Here is a 17,128-nt window from a genome sequence, read left to right on the forward strand (position 1 = left end):
TAGTTATAAGTATTCACTGTTAGGACTCACATACGAAAGTTTTTTCTTCCCCATTCGATAGCTTACATCAATGTGATAGAAATGAGTTCTAAAATATAACGAAGAACAAAATTTCCTTTTAAGCGAAGCATGATTACCAAGATCAGTTAGACAATTTTCGCAAACATTGCCTACTCGATGATTTGAGCTACAAAGTGTTGAAAGAACTTTCGAAGAAACCATAAACTCTTGCCTGCGGTAGAATGCATAAATCAATGGTTTAGCGAATGAAACCTTAGTATTGGTATCTTGACGTTACATAAGCTGGCAGAATCTGTCATATTAAATGAAATTCTGCGATTAGAATATCTTAATCGTAATAATTTCACAGGAACCCGTGGCATTTTGAAGGTAGATAAAGTTAGATCTGTTTAATCGTTAGTGCTTATGATTAAAGCATGATTATTGAGTACATATGTATATGTATATATATATATATATATATATATATATATATATATATCGCATGCGTGCAATTAATGCAATTAGATGGTGTGATGAATTGCATGGTTGTGTATACTTTGCCGATGCATTTTCGTGTTGCAACTACTTGTATTCGTTGGGTTATTAGTGTTTAGGTGTATAGTTAGACGGTAGAAGGCTTATATACTAGAATTCTATTATTATACTAGGTCGCTGGCTTACACTCAGTCGGTCTTGGATCTCCAAACCATAAGAACGTGCTCCTTAACTAAGTTTCCCAAATGTATTTTAAATCATTCTAGTACGTAGGTAATCGATTTGAATATCATCTAAATAATGCCTCGGTATGGCGATGGCTCTCCGTACCAATTTGGTACGTCATTTTCAAACCACAGTTCATTGATGACAACTACAGGTTTCGGGCGGTAAGAAATTTGCAGAATTTTAACCAAGTTAAATTGACCGTTTGCAAATTCCAAGCCACATATTGTCATTTTAAAATACTCGCGTATTTTATAGAACCACTGCGACTATCTCTGAACTTTTATTGCCATGGACAAAATACTTGGCAATGCTTTCTATGTGATTCTCTTGCACGCAGTGTTAATTAATACTACTGATCTAATTAACAAAAGTGAACGGGTGATTAAAGATCTATTTGAAAATTTGATCACTGATATACGTGTAGGCAGAAATTCAGGAAAATTCAATTGTGCTCGCAAACACGCAATTAGTTTAAAGCGAACGAATTTCTTTGATATTTTTTTCTCACCTCACATCAAAACTACCGCAAAAAAACTTATGTAATACATTTTTTTCACAGTTTCTTAGGAACGGTACAATAGATTGAGCTGAGGTTTTCGTTTTTTTATCTTTCTCTTATATTTACTTTGGAACAAATATTGTAAATAGTTTATGCGTCTCGGTCGCTAATATATTTTTAAACCTACCAAATTACCACACGGCTACTTTCAGTCTCTTTCACTTTCGTCACTCCATTGTACTTGCGCCATTGCAAGAAAATGCACCTTAACGAGTGGGATTTTTAAGGGTCTAGCTTATCACAAAATAATTTTTCAAAATTCTGGGTATGAGACGTTGCCTCTTGTAATAAACTACAGTCAGTGTAAAAGCGGTTACCATATCCGATAACATTTTATTCTGAATATCAGTAGTCATCGAAGAGAATCAATATTTTATCGCAATGTTTGAAATAAATAATAACAGATTGTGGCAAAACGATGGATTTAACAAAATGTCTCTGCGTTGAACTGCTCCTCTGATAATATTTCCTTTCGAGGAGTACAGACTCCTTGAAACTATTTAACAATTTTATTTATTTAGCATACATGGTCCCCTGGTATCGCGGTACTCGCCACATCTCTCTACGATATCTGAATCTCCGCTGAATCACCTGCGGCGTTATTCTCCGGTCGTTGCAGTGGCCTCAAGACCGAAAAGCGTAGACACAGCAGACATAGATGTCTCGACTCCCAGACATTTATCGCATACCGAGGGTCATGGACGAAATAGGGTGCGAAGAGATAGACCGACAGTTAGAATCAGATCCCAGGCACTTAAAGACAACCCGGCGCTAAGAGAACTCAATGAAAAACATGAGAAAACAGTCGGAGAACTCCTTGTGGAGAAATTTTTGATCAGAGATAAATCGGAAGCGGATCCTATCAAAATGATTAAAGCTTATCATCAGCCTAGCTTAGAGAGGACAGTCAATGAAGCGGTTCAAAAGAAGGTAACCCGGAGACTGACTCGCAGACGATCTTCGTTAGAGATACCAACAGATTCTGAAATAATAGCCAGAGAAGTTATAATCGCTCAAGCGCAAGCAGTGGCTTTGGATACTTTGGTGGAACAGGAACAGGCGCAGATTAAAGTTGACGCGAGAAAGGGTAGATTGGTCAAAAGAAGCATGTCTCGAGACTCAATTTCCGTTCCAGTACAGAACTTGGATAACGAGACGGATACGATCGAAGATTCGGAACGAGCTGGCTCCGTAAAGAAGACGTTGAAGAAGATAAAAAAAAAGAAAAAAACTCTCAACAGAAGTCCGTCACAGAGTGAAGACTGTGACGAACCTGGTAATGGGACACAATATATTACACAAACCAAGTCGGACAGCAACTTAACACTACGAAGTCAGTCATCAGTGGAACTTGGCGAGGAGAGGTCGAGAATTAGACCGCAGAAATTTAAAATAGAAGCTTCTAACAGTGTTGGTGATTTTTCAACGCTATGGATAAACGCATCATCCGCACCAACTAGTCCTGTATCTACAGAACAGTATCGGGAATCAATCAGGCTACCTGCGCCGAAAAGTAATAAAACTACTTCGCTGGCTAAAGTCATCAATGAATTACAATCGAATGAAAATGACGACGATTCAGTCGTTGTGGCGTTGCCTAAACAATACGTCAATGATACATCGAGGAACAGTGTTTGTCTTACTTTAAAAACTGTTGTTAAAGAACCGGCAGTATCTAGAACTCGAAAAATTGGCGTTATAGGAACTGTGTCTGATGAATATTCTCCTATAAAAACATTAGGTAATTCAAAAGATTCGATAAAGGAATCTAGTACAGCTGTCAACTCGAAAGTTGAACTCACGGGCAAGCACGACAGGTATACAGATGTAGAAACGTCGGCAATAAATACAACAGGTCTAGTTGGGAGTGTTGAAAATTCTTCTGACGTAATTGAAAAAACAACCGTCATTGTGGCTGAAGGTATCAAAGACCGTTCGAAAGCTGCTATAAAAAAACCTGAGAACGCATCTAGGAATCCTAAGACGCCAATCAAGAAGTCAAATTTTCAATTTAACAATATAGGCCTGAGGGAAGAATCCCAGAACCACAGTAACGCTTCAAATTCAATAGAGGAAATATCAACTTCACCTAAGGCGATCGACGATGTGTCTATAACGGATAAAATATTAGAAAAATCTTTAAATCATACTGCAGAGCTGACAAAACCAAGCAAAGAAATCGACAATGTTGGCACTGTTTCAGAAACAAAAGTGATTATAGAAAAGTTAGCACCTGCGTCACCTATTTTAGACATAGAAAACAAAGCTGGTTCAGTTGCACCGAGTGCTCAGTTGCCTGAGGTCGATTTTTGGGGTGAAATTGAACCCGAAACTACTTCGATCAAACCAAAGTCAAAATTATCCTTGAAAGTGGACAAACCAGTCAGTGTCGATGAACCTGTTCCATCTGTAGAAAAAGAGGTACCCACTCCGATCAAACCCAAGTCAAAATTATCCTTGAAAGCGGACGAATCAGTCAGTGTCGATGAACCTGCTCCATTTGCAGAAAAAAAGGTACCTACTGTAACTGCTGAGAAACCATTAACAATTATTGCTGATAATTCAATTGACAGAGAGACTGATTCAAATGACCATAGGAGATTAAACGGTACTTTGCAAACAGTGAGCAAAAAAGTTTCTGAAGAACATATTAAAGTAGACGATGATGTTGCATCGACAGATGTGAATACCAGTGTTGAAAGTAGCGTTTCAATTCCGTCAAATGACAAGGTATCAGAAGTAAAGAAATCCTTGGAAGAAAACGCTTGTATTAAAGATCAGGACACGAGCGAATCTGAGAAGCTAGAAAACGCAGATACTACCAACATCGTAGAAAGCCAAGATAATCAAGATATAGATGAGTTACCGACGCCTATTTCTGCCAGTGGAGAAACAGCAATAAATTCTGGATTCGACGCTCCTCTCCCGACGATAAACATTGTGGCAGCTCCAGCTACGCCAGAAGTAAATGTGGAATCAACGCCTCACGAAGGTTCCAGTACACCGACCAACGAATGGCCCAATGCAAATTTAACAAAAGATAAATGGGAGAGCCAGAATAATTTGTCAGAGGTTGGTGATTTTGACAAAGAAACAACGCCCACACCGCCTAGCGGTCCAGACCTCAGCACCAGTGCTCAATCTTCGAAGAAGAAGAAAATTATTAAAAGAAAGAAATCAGCAGTTAAGAAATTGGCAAGCGAAGAGAACGGATTGGTTGAAGAAGCAGCGAAGCCAGTTCCAGAAAAGTCTCCGAAACCAAGTCCACAAAACTCGGCGCAAAGTTCAGCGCTAAATTCGCCGCGTTGCTCTCCAAGGTCAAGTCCCAGAGACAGTCCCAAACAGAGACCCATGGATCTGATTAGAATGTTCTACACAACGCCAGGACCGCTGCTGACAGCTACACCGAGAGACTTGTCCAAAGTAAGAAGAGGAGGAAAACGTCGGAAACGTCCTGTGTCGATAGCTTCTTCAGCGAGCGATAGCACAGAAAGTGCTAGGAGTACTCAGAGCACAACGACAGAAAGCATCGAAGACACTAGTTCCACTTGTACCGAGGGTGGCGACGAGGCAAAAGATGATAAAAGACTAACATCCATGAGAAGCAATGACTCTGGCTTCGATGGATCTCCAAGACTGACAAGTATATATATTTTTATCACTCATTATTACAGCGAGCTTTCTTTTATTTTTGCATAATTTAAATTACAGTGGATTGAAGTGTCGTGTGGTTTATGCGCTTATCTAACTATTGTAATTAACACACGTCCGGGTGGATAAGCGTTTCTTAACTTCGAAAATATATTGCGTAAATGCAGTGACAAATCTTGAGTAATGCTTTCAGTCAAAATCTCGGTGAAATATAGGGGATTAAATAAATGGGATAAATGTGCCTATCGATAATTCATAGAAATTATAATCTCAGGTTCGAACGATGATTTAAAAATTACTAATGATATTACTTACGTTTGTCGCTACTTTTGAATGAATATGTTGATTGTTTCACTTGTAATCCATCCAAGTCGACTTTAAACTTTCAATATGCCACGAGATCCTGTGCTGAATACAGATCAGATGCTAAAAGGTATGTGGAATAAATTGTACCTGCATTTTGACATGTAAATATAGATTGCGACATGGCCTGTCATAAGAAGTGCGAAAAATTGACTGGAAATCTGTGTGGACTGAATCAAAAACTTGTTGCCGAAGCTTTGCAGGCTCTGAAAAGGGGTAAGTCAGCCTGTAAGTTATCCGACTTCTTTATTTTAGTTGTAAGCAAAGTATTTGAAAAAAATTCTGTGTGATTGAGAACATGCGATGTTAGCTAGTTAGTTATGACCGATTGGAATTTTGTAAGGTGTTATTACGCACAACAGAACCTATTTATACGAAACCCTACCTCTATTCACTTACAGCATGACGTCAGAAGATCTATTTCTTTTAGATGGATCTTCTGATGGGCTCTGCATGGGTGCCGCTGCACTGTGTATTATTGAAACAATTTATCTCTAATACATTTTCAAGTCGGAATTGTAACGGTTGATTCATATATTATATAACGCTTAACGTTAATGGAGAATCAATTGTTCATTGGATATAACAATAAGTAATGGATCTTTTAATTCGTGAATACTGCTGAACAGATTCTAAATATAAAACGACCAGCTGCCAAGTCTATTCTTGAAAAATGTCCCCCCAGCCAAATTTGCCAGAAGTATTTAAATGCCAGTATTAAGGCAATTACAATGCTCGATGGGAAAAATGTGCCAAATGAATTTATCCAAGAGTGCATCAGAAATTAAGTGGATACCAATGCCCGAATAACTAGCTACTTTGACTGGCTACATAAAACATATGGTAGGATGAGATATTTGAGATAGCAAAAATGCTTGATAATATTAGGAACAAATTGCTTATCTTTTGCCAGTTGAAAATCGCTTTGAATGTCAAATTAGAAGTTAAATAAGTCGAATTATTTGAATCGCAATATGGTCGCTCGGTATTCTACACGAACAGGTATCTAGTGAATGGGAATATTATCATATATGTATATATTTATGTACAGTCTGTTTACAAACAGATGGGTTTGTGCTAGCAGGTGCCAATCTACGCGATAAATTATTCTCAATTCCGAGTTCGAAGTTATTACAAAAGACTGGCTACCAATGAGCATTAGGTTTGCATCTGAGTTACTACTTTGAAAATCTTTTAAGCAAAGCGGTTCGAATATACTTTTAACAGCTGAATATGAAGTTCTGTTATTTTTCTAAATATAGACGTCTCGCGACGACGATTAACTTATTACCAATGTTGCTAATTACCTGTGAATATGAAGTTTGTAAATTTGTTTAAATGAGCCTGGGAACCTATTTAAAATATGTGTTTTAGATCTTGGACAACTTATCAATTTTATCACCAATTAAGGTAAATTAATCTGAACACACTCTTTTAAGCAAACCTTCACCTTTAACGAAATCTGTACGTAATGTAAATATTTACTCCGATGTTGCCGTAGAGAAAGGGTGACCGTGGCATTGCGTATAATGTAAATATGCCTGATTGATTGTGAAATATTGATTTTTAAATGTTTGTTATTAGCTCCGTCGCAATCATCGGACAGCCAGAATTCAGAAAAGTCGAGTCGATTTTCAAGCGGACGTATCACACCACCAGCAACCAATTTGCCAAGATTTAAGAAGTATTCAGTGACTGATTTCAATTTTCTTAAAGTAAGTTTAGAAACAAATTTTAAATAACGATATTAAAATAGTTTTGTGTTATACAACAAGAACTTGAACCTATATCCACGTGTTATTGTCACGTGTTTAACTTTATCTATTCTTAAACATCTTCTATAATCCATGTATCTGCTTGGTAATAGATGACTGGTTTAATATTACAGCTCGATTTTTGAACACTTTCCAGGTTTTGGGTAAAGGAAGCTTTGGCAAGGTGTTGCTAGCAGAGCTGAGGGATACCGATTGCCTCTACGCCGTCAAGTGTCTGAAGAAGGATGTTGTGCTGGAAGATGACGACGTAGAATGTACACTGATCGAAAGAAAAGTACTGACTCTAGCGACGAGACATCCGTATCTCTGTCATTTGTTCTGCACTTTTCAAACAGACTCCCATCTCTTCTTTGTTATGGAATATCTCAATGGCGGTGACCTTATGTTTCACATACAACGATCTGGGAGATTTCCTGAGCCTAGAGCGCGCTTCTATGGTGCTGAGATATTGTCCGGTCTGACTTTTCTTCATAAAAAAGGAATCGTTTACAGAGATTTGAAATTGGACAATGTTCTATTAGACTTTGATGGACATATCAGAATTGCTGATTTTGGCATGTGCAAACTACAAATATACCTCGACCGAACCGCCGACACATTCTGCGGCACTCCAGACTACATGGCTCCGGAAGTAAGTGAAATTTAGCAGTTGCGAATCCATATTGCAAGTCAAAGTACCTGACCAAATAGCGAAGCCGGACAATGATTTTTGATTTGTTGTGAATCTAATTTCGTTATTCATACGAAACTGTTCGTGAATAATATTACATTAGTAGTAAAGTATATTCGTCTCCTATTCTCTGCAGATAATAAAAGGGCTGAAATACAATCAGGCAGTTGATTGGTGGTCGTATGGTGTTCTTCTGTACGAAATGCTTACTGGTCAGTCACCGTTTTCGGGATGCGACGAAGACGAGTTGTTTTGGAGTATTTGCAACGAGAGGCCGTTTATACCGCGATACTTGAGTCAAGAGGCGACTGATCTATTGGTTTGTCTGTTGGAGAAGGACGCAGGAAAACGATTACCTGGGCATGAGATCATAATCCATCCCTTCTTTCAGGTATATATAAACTTGTTAAATACTGTTAATTTCCAGTATTTCATGCCTAATATAATCTGTTTTAACTCGCACATCAAGGCTTTGAAATTTATGAGCATCTTCTTAGTTGATACACTTGTGTATGTTGCAACGATTTCCGGTTATTTAATAAAAATACGATATTGTGCTTTGGATGTGTCAAAACATGAATTTAAACTTTAAAATGTCAGGAATTTACTGTGAATGTAAACTTAGATTTTTTACATTGAAAGTGAAGAAAATCATGGTATGCGGACTCAAATTTTTTGCAAACGGCTTAGGTGAGGCAATTTGTTTAAGAAAATCCGAGGACGAATTGCAAATGTTATAAATTATAGAAAAATAAAAAATAAGAAAAAAAAAACTATGTCGAAATAATGAAACAGAAAAGAGAAATATTCCTCCCACGGAAATCAGTATTAATATTCTGCCGGTCTAGAGACTGAGGTATATTTATTTTTGTACCTCGTAAATATGGCATACTCGAGAAGCGATAAACGTAGAACTACCGCAGCGTCCACAAACTTTCAGCATATTAACTATTTGTTGATTCAAATGTATGAATAGTACACAAAATATCACTTTTATACACTCGCTGCTTACAGTCTGTGGAAGCTATTGTGTTATAGAAGTCTCAGTATTACGGACATGTTTCACACCCTGTTCTCTACTTCCTGCCTTTGCACACAGATATAACTGCACCTACCGGATTTTTATATAAATATACTACGCTTCTAGGGACTATCCTGGGATAGACTGGAGAGAAGACAGCTGGAGCCGCCCTTTAAACCAGCGCTTGAACACACCCTTGATACCCGATACTTTGATGCAACATTTACTGCCGAACGACCTCGCCTCAGCATAGTGCCGGAGCAAATCCTCATCTCGATGGACCAGGGAGTCTTCAGAGGATTTTCTTACACAAATCCCAATGCGACCGACTGATGAATACCAATTTTACTAATTACCTAGTGTCGAATGATTTACTAGTGTGAAAACCGATAGCGGTTTTCAGGTTCAGCTTGATATCAAGCGCCGAAAGCTAAGCCAAGCTAGGCATCTTCCGACGTTTAAAATAGATGTATTTGACGTCGTTTCAGTTTTACGATTGCGTCGTGACACACAGGCGCGCACACACACACACAGAAACAGGCACGTTACAGACATAAACGTATACAAGGAAGGAGAAAAGGGAAAAAAAAAGCAGACAGAGAAAAAAAAATAAACGAAGGAAAAAGAATAAATGAGATAGGATATACCTGTCGGTGAGAAGGAAAAAAATAGAATTCACGGCTACGATCTTTGTTTGCATGAAATAGAGATTCGCCCGGCCCATCTTCTAGTCACGCGAAATATTTAACGCGTCGCAAATAAGAGTTTTGCTTATACGTATTGTATACCCTTACGTCTACATATGAATTCGTCTCTTCGTCTTCTTGGGCTCACGTGGCCGTGGCTGTAAGTTATTAATACATCAGAAGTATCTTATATTATTATGGCCACGATAGATAAAGTTTTGAGTGTTTTCCCAGTGAAAAGACTCTCTTCTTCCTCCCTCTTCTGCCCGTTTGGCTTCGTACTCGCCGGGCTGCGCTAACTTTAGATATTCCGAGGAAGTAGCAAATCGGCATTAGTGCAGTTTTGCTTTCGTTATGATATCTGAAACGGTTCTGTTCAGTGTCTTTAACACGAATTCGAACGGGATTTGTTTAATATAAACCTCGTTCTCTGGCACCGATTTTTATTGTTGGATCATTGATTTTTTTCCCCCCATCGATAATCACTAAGGCCGTGCCAATTCCCGTACTCACGTAACTTCATCTATACAGCACCAACAATTTTGGCTCGGAGAAAGTAAATAATAAAATTGCGTTTGCAAACGATATACGAATGTTATGTTAGAGAATCCCATACGATACCTGTGTATTACATATTTTTACAATTTAATTCGTAAAGTTTCAATCAATTAGTGAAACGTACTGTAAGTAGTACGTATAGATTTAAGGTAACACATGTATCATGATAATTACCGAGAACGCGAAGCAGTAAGACGATAAATTTTTCCTCTGATCTATATTGCAGCACATTGGTAACGGAATGATTAGAATAATTCGATTTACAGACAGGCAATGTGGAATATGGTCAGAATGATGCGTCATACGTCTATGCTTCATGCATGTATGTACTTGGAAGTCGGATCTGACGATAACGAGAAGTACAGACTTATTTCACGCTACTGTACGATTGCAGGGCGACTGCGGGGCGCCTGCAGGGCCGCAAAATGCATCCCGTAATCCCGAGAGCGTAAAAGCGAGGGTGTTCTATTATAAATAGATTTTTCGTGTCTGCCTTTAGGTGCGGCCCTATTGATGCTATTTTTGAACTCATACCGAGTTGTTACACTCCTCTGCTCAGTTCTAAGGAGTTTTGCCTTGCAACAACGTTCTTGGAGCAAAGATTCTCTTCGTTATTTGATACGAATTTCAAATCAAATAAACCGCCGTGCGCGATTTCGAGAACAATAAATAAAAAAAGATATACATATATATATAGAATCACCCATCGAGTTACAAAATTGCGTGATAAAACTTTGTCAATATAAAACTTTTCGTTTTTGTATAGAATATTTTGATACAACGTGTATCCATGTGTACATATTTTTATAAGAAGGGAAAAAAAAAATAATGTTATTTTTAAAATAGAATTTAAAATAATCGTTGAATAATAATAATTAGTGAACTTAATTTAATAAATATAACAGATCATATTAATATATACGTATATAAATTAAATCAGTGTACAAAATAAAAGTTATGCATGCTAATAGGTAAAAGTCTGGTATCGGTGATTACTCCTAGAAACGAAAATAAAAGAAATAAAATTTTTAAATTTATACAACAGAAGCAAGCGAACAAAGAACGTAAAAACATGAATTTGAGTAAATAGTTTTGTAAAAAACTTTTTTCAGCTATAAAAATGTTCAGTTCGTTAAGACTGGCCAGTATGCGCTCGCACAAGAGTCGAGCGAGACCAGGAAGCGTGGCAACTTCGGCGAGCTCTGATTCCGCCCGTCCAGATGAAATGTGTCAGCAGCAATTTTATCCAAATAATTTTTTGGCTCTAGATGAGGGAGAGGGATCCAGTCCGCCTCCTTCTAGCGTCTCTTCAAAAGTAGCTCAAGTCAGGGTCGAGAGGGAGGGCGGAAGCCTCGGTGTTACACTTAGAGGTGGAGTCGCCAGAGCCCTAGTTGTTACCGGAGTTAGAGCAGACGGTCCTGCAGCTAGAGAGGGACGAGTGAGACCCGGCGATCGACTGCTGGCAGTCGATGAGACTGAACTGCGAGGCCTCACATTGGCAGAGGCGCAAAGAGCTCTCAGAAGAAGCTCCGATGCCCTCGTAGCTTCCCTGACCATCGAGTATGATGTCGCAAATATGGAAGAGGCCCGTGCAGCTACATCAGGGCCACTTTTGGTTCAACTAGAGCGCGGATTCTCAGGTAATTTCTTTGAAATATAGGAATTAAACAAGAATGCTGTCAATCTGCTTGGCAGTGAATTTGTACTACGACCAGAGTTGATTTCGTAATTTGAATTGCTTGCTTTTCTTCAGGAGAACTAGGACTGACCGTCAGAGAGACACCGAACGGCGTTTGCATCGAGAGTCTTCGACCAGCCAGTACTGCCGATAGATGCGGAGCGCTTCAACCGGGCGATCGGCTTTTGGCGGTGGATGAAATGCCTGTTCAAGATGCAGTGACTGCGGCAAAGTTACTCCGCAATGTTTCGGACAATTGTCGGATAGCTAGATTGCAAATTTTACCCCGACCTCCGAGTGCCTCGTCCAGAACAGTCAAAAGGAGGGCTCAGCCCCAAGCTCAGCAAAATTCTACGCAAACATTGTACACTAAGGAAAGTTTGACTGTGGTCCTGAGACCCGATCACAGAGGTCTCGGCTTATCGTTGAGGCCCTCGGAGGACCGTCTATCGTATGTAATAGACCTGCTGGAAGCCGGTGGTCCGGCTGAGAGAAGCGGGGTTCTCCTCCCTGGAGACAAGGTTCTTGCCATCAATAGAAGAATGCTGAGAGATTTACAGCCAGCAGAAGTTGCAGCGCTCTTAGAAGCCTCTCAGGTAAACGTATCTTCGCAGAGGTGTATGCAGGGTGTAATTTGGTGAATAACAAGTTTTTCTACCATCAGGTCGAGTTGGTGACAGAATACAAAGTCGGAGGGGCGGTAGTCCCTAGTTCTGGTGTGTTCACAGTAAGGGTAGCGAGACCGCTCGGCGGGCAACCCGACCTGGGGCTAACGGTAAACGAAGATTTAGCTATTGCTGAAGTTCGTCAAGGCTCCTTAGCCCACCGAACTGGAAGTCTGGCACCTGGAGATAGACTGTTGGCTATAGATGGTCAAAAACTGAATTCAGGAGATCTTCGACAAGCTGCTCAACTCCTACATAGACCTGGGAGCTCGGTCGTAGCTCTTACAATAAGAAAACCAGATATAGTCACAGATGGAAGGTAGAGTCTGATGTTGAACCACAGTTCAGATACATAATTGCTCACATTTTCATAATTGATGGGTAAATGATAACGGAAAAAGTTGGTAACTTTTGAGAATTTTCATTTCGTCACCAATCAACAATTTGATTCGATTGGTTACTGTTAAGTTTAGTTAAAAGTATGTAGATCGGACGTCATTTACATAACAGGTTTTATCAGGATCAATTAGTATTAAGCATTATTATTGACAATAACGTCAGGCATTTTATCTGGTGCGATTTGTTGCGGTGCTCGTGATATCTCAAAAATGGCTCATCTGATTTACTTAAAATTTGGACACAGTCATGCGATTAAAAAAAGTCAGATTGTGGCAAACAGGAACAATTATCCTAGTTTACTCTCTCCAAATTTATACTAAATTGCTCGAGTCCTTTTCGAGTTTTTGTGGGAACTACAAAATACGTCGCTGAGCAAAATGATTGACGTTATTGTTAATAACAATGCTTCATATTAATTGATTCCAATAAAAAAATACATGAATGAAGCCCCATCTACATACTTGTGAATAAAACAGGCTTGAATCGAATTTAATCGCTGGTTATGGAGTTATAAATTCCCAAAATTTACCCACGTTTTCAGTTGTCTACTCGTATGATACTCCTTCACAATAAATCTTTGCAGGGAATCGAATATAGGAAACGATACTGTGCAGCCACAGTATTCGGGAGGCAATTTAAGATCTGCTAGAGAGAGTCTTCCGAGTGTAGACAGTGCCGTGGATTCTTGGGGAGACGCTGGTGAAGGTGTCGGTCCAGGACCAGAGCTGCTACGACTTTGGGAAACTGCGTCTGTGGATAGCGGTCAACTCGATTTATCCATGCCTCCGTACCCAGGGTTAGTACTAATCATTTTCTTACTGGCTTAATTATAAATTTGAAATCGATAATCGAAAATCTTAGATCTCCTGGGCGAAATGGTACTGACAACAGATCGCAACAGATAGTTCACGTCTCTCTTCACAAGGATCCCGTCTATGAAGATTTCGGATTTTCTGTATCCGACGGAATGTACGAACGAGGTGTCTACATTAACAGATTGCGTCCTGGCGGACCGTGTGACGGTGTTTTAAGACCTTTTGATCGAATTTTGCGAGTCAATGATGCGAGCACCGAAGACTGTGACTGTTGTTTAGCTGTCCCATTGATCGCTGCAGCAGGTCCTAGGCTGGATTTAACGGTAGCTCGGCCTCTGTCTCCACAGAATATTACGAAAACTTTATAGATATAATATTATTATACCGATTATTAATATTCGTGCAATTTGACTGAGAGAAATGATGGAAGGTAATTAATTACGAATCAAACAATACTCATCTATTTTTGTACGCGTGTGTTTATTTATAAAAAATATATATATTACAGACTGCTTTGAGCTAAAAATCAACTCTTCTCTTCTGCACTCTCTCCGTCCATACACACAAGGGTAACATATTCTCCCTCTTGCTCTCTCTCTTATACAACTGTACATTCTATTTAAAAATTGTCCAATATCATTAGTAAAAGAAATCTTGTCTTTAGACAATTGTCTGTAAACACTTCATTCGTGTTTTGTAAAATATAATTATCGTAGATAAGATTTGTCCGTTCAATATCTTGCGTACCAAACTTATTCACGGTATGTACTTAGGTCTAAAAATAAATATTTTCTTCAGAATGTATTTCGTTAGGCACAAACTTATGCGAAGTATTTCGAACCAACTAACAACTTAACAATAGATAAAGCTGGTGTTTAATATTTGATAAGTATTTAGCTTGATATTCTATGTTAGAAAACAACGGGTGAAAGGAAAGTTACACTGTTATTTCGAGTAGAGTTTTGATAAAACTGATGATAAAATACTGTTTTTTTTCTTTCCTTCTTACCGCTGAAGATTCATTTGGTGGGCTTAAATTTATTTGTGCCTAAGAAATGATTGAAAAAAAATCCAACATTAAAAAAAAAACTAGGTAGTTGAATTTTATTTAAACTAAACTGCATGCAGTTGATGCTTGTCATCCTGCCAGCCATTGACCATAAACGGAGTGGTGCCATTTCGAATGGGAAAACTGTACCTTGGCAGCAAAGATTCTTTCTTTTTGGCTTGTCTCTGATCATATTTAGCTTTGTTGTAACAGAGGACACCTAATATGGCCAAAGTCATACCTAAGATATTAAGTCCTGTGACCGGGTTACCCAGAACGAAAAGACTGACGGCAATTACAAATATTCTTTTGCTGGCACTGGCTACAGCATAAGTAAGCGGTGTGACGATAGATAATACAGAGAAAGCAATGATATTCTGAAGCCAATTCAAAATACCATCGGCGAAAAGTAGCATTAATACTTTATAACTGACTTCGACGTTAGTCCCCGTTACAGGATCGTGCAGAAGACTTCTGAAGTCGTACATTAACCAAACTGGCAAGAACATAAACAAAGCCAATCGTCCAAGGATATGTAGAAGCCGTAAATGATGAACCCCCGTGTCACGTAATACCTGGAAGTTTATGATAAGATAAGTAATTATGGAGAGCAGTGAACTTGTCTTTGATAATTCATATGCGATATTTCACTTGTTACCTTTTTCGAGAATATATTCTGTAGCGAGAAACCCATTGTAGCGACTAAGGCGCTGAGTAATCCCGTCATGTCAAAACTAAGTTCTGTTAGGGTGGCGATCGCTACTCCTCCAATGATAGGAACGAGGCTGAGGTAGACAGTGTTGGTCTGCTTTTCACGGAGAATTATCCTCGACAGGACCACCGTAAAGAAGGGCATTGTAGCCTTTACTGGGACAAACCCAAATTTTCATAAGAATCCAATTCGCATAATGGTAGTAAGAATCGACGAAAGGTGACTTTTCAGTTACGTGATACGATGTACATACAAAAGAATATGAATATGAGGCTACCGCATAATATTGGATTACTTTGATATTCTTGTATTCAAGATTAGGAAATGTACAGGTATTTGCAAAATAGGTTTTCTCCATTGCCACGTTATTTTTTGATCAGTTATTTTTTTTCTTCAATATTGGAACCGATTTTGTTCATTTCATCTAAAATTTTCGTAGCCACGTGTCATGAGTAATCCCAAATTAAACAGTCTTCCGATTTTCCTATCAAGCAAAGCGCGGCTATTTAGCAATCGTCGGTATAATCTTTATTGCAGACTCTTTCCTCGTACCACGCAGTAACCACGTGTACGTGTGACCGCAGCTGAGATAACAGCTGTCATTATCAGCAGACAGCAGATTTGCGGCGCCTTTGGTAAACGCACATGCTAACGCACATGCATCGTGATAAGTGAATGAGAACTCTTTGACACATTTATTGTCGTTGATAATTGACTGGCTCGTAGCTTAGATGTTATCTCTGTAGAATATTCCGGGAACGAAGAAAGCGCGCATGAGGTAATTTCATAACAAAGTTCTATTTCGTACCAGTGTGGGCGTAGGAGACCGGGACCTTCCAAATACTGACGTGACTGAATACGGATGCAAAGAACTTGCCGAGGGCGAGGGGCACGATAAGGCGAAAGTAATAGGGCCACGATATGTCAGCTGCGTACTTTCGGACACCCCAGAGATTGAAAAACGGGCCGGAATAAATGGTGATTGAGGTTAGTTGCACCATCGTCACAGTCATTGGAAACGGAAACTCGGACAGCAACATCTTGCCGATTACATTGTTGCTGCTTGACACGATGTACCACATTATACATAGGAATAATATCGTCAGCACCTCACGGCTGTCCCGTCTTTCACCCATCACCATGCCTGCCAATGCCCGCCCACCACACGACGTGTCTTGGTCGCGACACACGACTGAAAATCCGAAACCGAAACCCCCGAAAAAATAGTAAAAGTACCACGCACGCAACGATATATAGGTATACTATATACTAGATACATGTATGTATATATAGGTATATCAGTGCACGCACGTCAATCGCTGATCAACAAACTCATCGAGACCGTCGAACGCGTCGTATTTGTGAAAGAAATCTGACTGAGCATGTTTTTACTGCCCTCTGGTGAAGTTTTTTCAGAAATATTGCAGGAGCGATTTCGTTGAAGGCGTCCAGAATTTCGTCTCGACGAGTTTTTGTTTCGGTTGCGTGCAGTAGTCACTATAGTGGGTATGAATATGCTGATATGATACCTTGACTGTATATTGTAAGTTGGGGTTTGTTTCTGTAATGGACAGTAACGAGACAATCGGTGGGACGTGAGCAGCGACCGGCAAGCAGAACTTTTCCTAATGTGGAAAGTCTCGTTCATTTGATCGAAACATACAATTCGAATATTCTTCGAATCTTTGCCTGTTAGTTTGATCATGATCGGCATGCAGATCGACTAACTTTGCATTGAAATTATGCTCTAAGTATATATATTGTTGCAGTGATATATTCAGTACGTAATGGGAACAATTTTT

General features: G+C 39.2%; 3 protein-coding genes across 8 annotated transcripts; 2 read left to right on the forward strand and 1 right to left on the reverse strand.

Annotated features, from left to right (window-relative positions):
* Positions 1-676: 676 nt before the first annotated feature.
* Positions 677-10,036, forward strand: LOC107221543 (proteoglycan 4). 3 transcript variants are annotated; one of them, XM_046739210.1, is made up of 7 exons: positions 677-887; positions 1,807-4,928; positions 5,414-5,527; positions 6,884-7,014; positions 7,211-7,705; positions 7,881-8,135; positions 8,892-10,036. In XM_046739210.1, the coding sequence occupies exons 1-7, from the start codon at positions 799-801 to the stop codon at positions 9,096-9,098; spliced, it is 4,413 nt and encodes a 1,470-aa protein (XP_046595166.1). In that variant the 5' UTR covers positions 677-798; the 3' UTR covers positions 9,099-10,036. The 3 variants fall into 3 exon arrangements, with proteins under 3 accessions (XP_046595166.1, XP_046595167.1, XP_015516050.2); XM_046739211.1 differs by having other exon boundaries at positions 5,414-5,515; XM_015660564.2 differs by lacking the exon at positions 5,414-5,527.
* Positions 10,037-10,192: 156 nt separating this feature from the next.
* LOC107221564 (glutamate receptor-interacting protein 1) lies at positions 10,193-14,366 on the forward strand. 4 transcript variants are annotated; one of them, XR_006904220.1, is made up of 6 exons: positions 10,193-11,649; positions 11,763-12,283; positions 12,352-12,671; positions 13,335-13,547; positions 13,613-13,996; positions 14,075-14,366. XR_006904220.1 is itself a non-coding variant. In XM_046739214.1 (6 exons), the coding sequence occupies exons 1-6, from the start codon at positions 10,971-10,973 to the stop codon at positions 13,932-13,934; spliced, it is 1,758 nt and encodes a 585-aa protein (XP_046595170.1). In that variant the 5' UTR covers positions 10,930-10,970; the 3' UTR covers positions 13,935-14,366. The 4 variants fall into 4 exon arrangements, 3 of the variants coding, with proteins under 3 accessions (XP_015516083.1, XP_046595169.1, XP_046595170.1); XM_046739214.1 differs by having other exon boundaries at positions 10,930-10,980; positions 11,278-11,649; positions 13,613-14,366; XM_015660597.2 differs by having other exon boundaries at positions 13,613-14,366.
* Positions 14,028-16,642, reverse strand: LOC107221523 (solute carrier family 35 member E1 homolog). Its single transcript, XM_015660528.2, has 3 exons — positions 16,135-16,642; positions 15,273-15,481; positions 14,028-15,189 (listed from the first exon to the last, which is right to left on the reverse strand). The coding sequence occupies exons 1-3, from the start codon at positions 16,466-16,468 to the stop codon at positions 14,680-14,682; spliced, it is 1,053 nt and encodes a 350-aa protein (XP_015516014.1). The 5' UTR covers positions 16,469-16,642; the 3' UTR covers positions 14,028-14,679.
* Positions 16,643-17,128: the final 486 nt, after the last annotated feature.

This window comes from Neodiprion lecontei, chromosome 4, assembly GCF_021901455.1.
Source record: "Neodiprion lecontei isolate iyNeoLeco1 chromosome 4, iyNeoLeco1.1, whole genome shotgun sequence".
In the NCBI taxonomy this organism is placed as follows: Eukaryota; Metazoa; Arthropoda; class Insecta; order Hymenoptera; family Diprionidae; genus Neodiprion; species Neodiprion lecontei.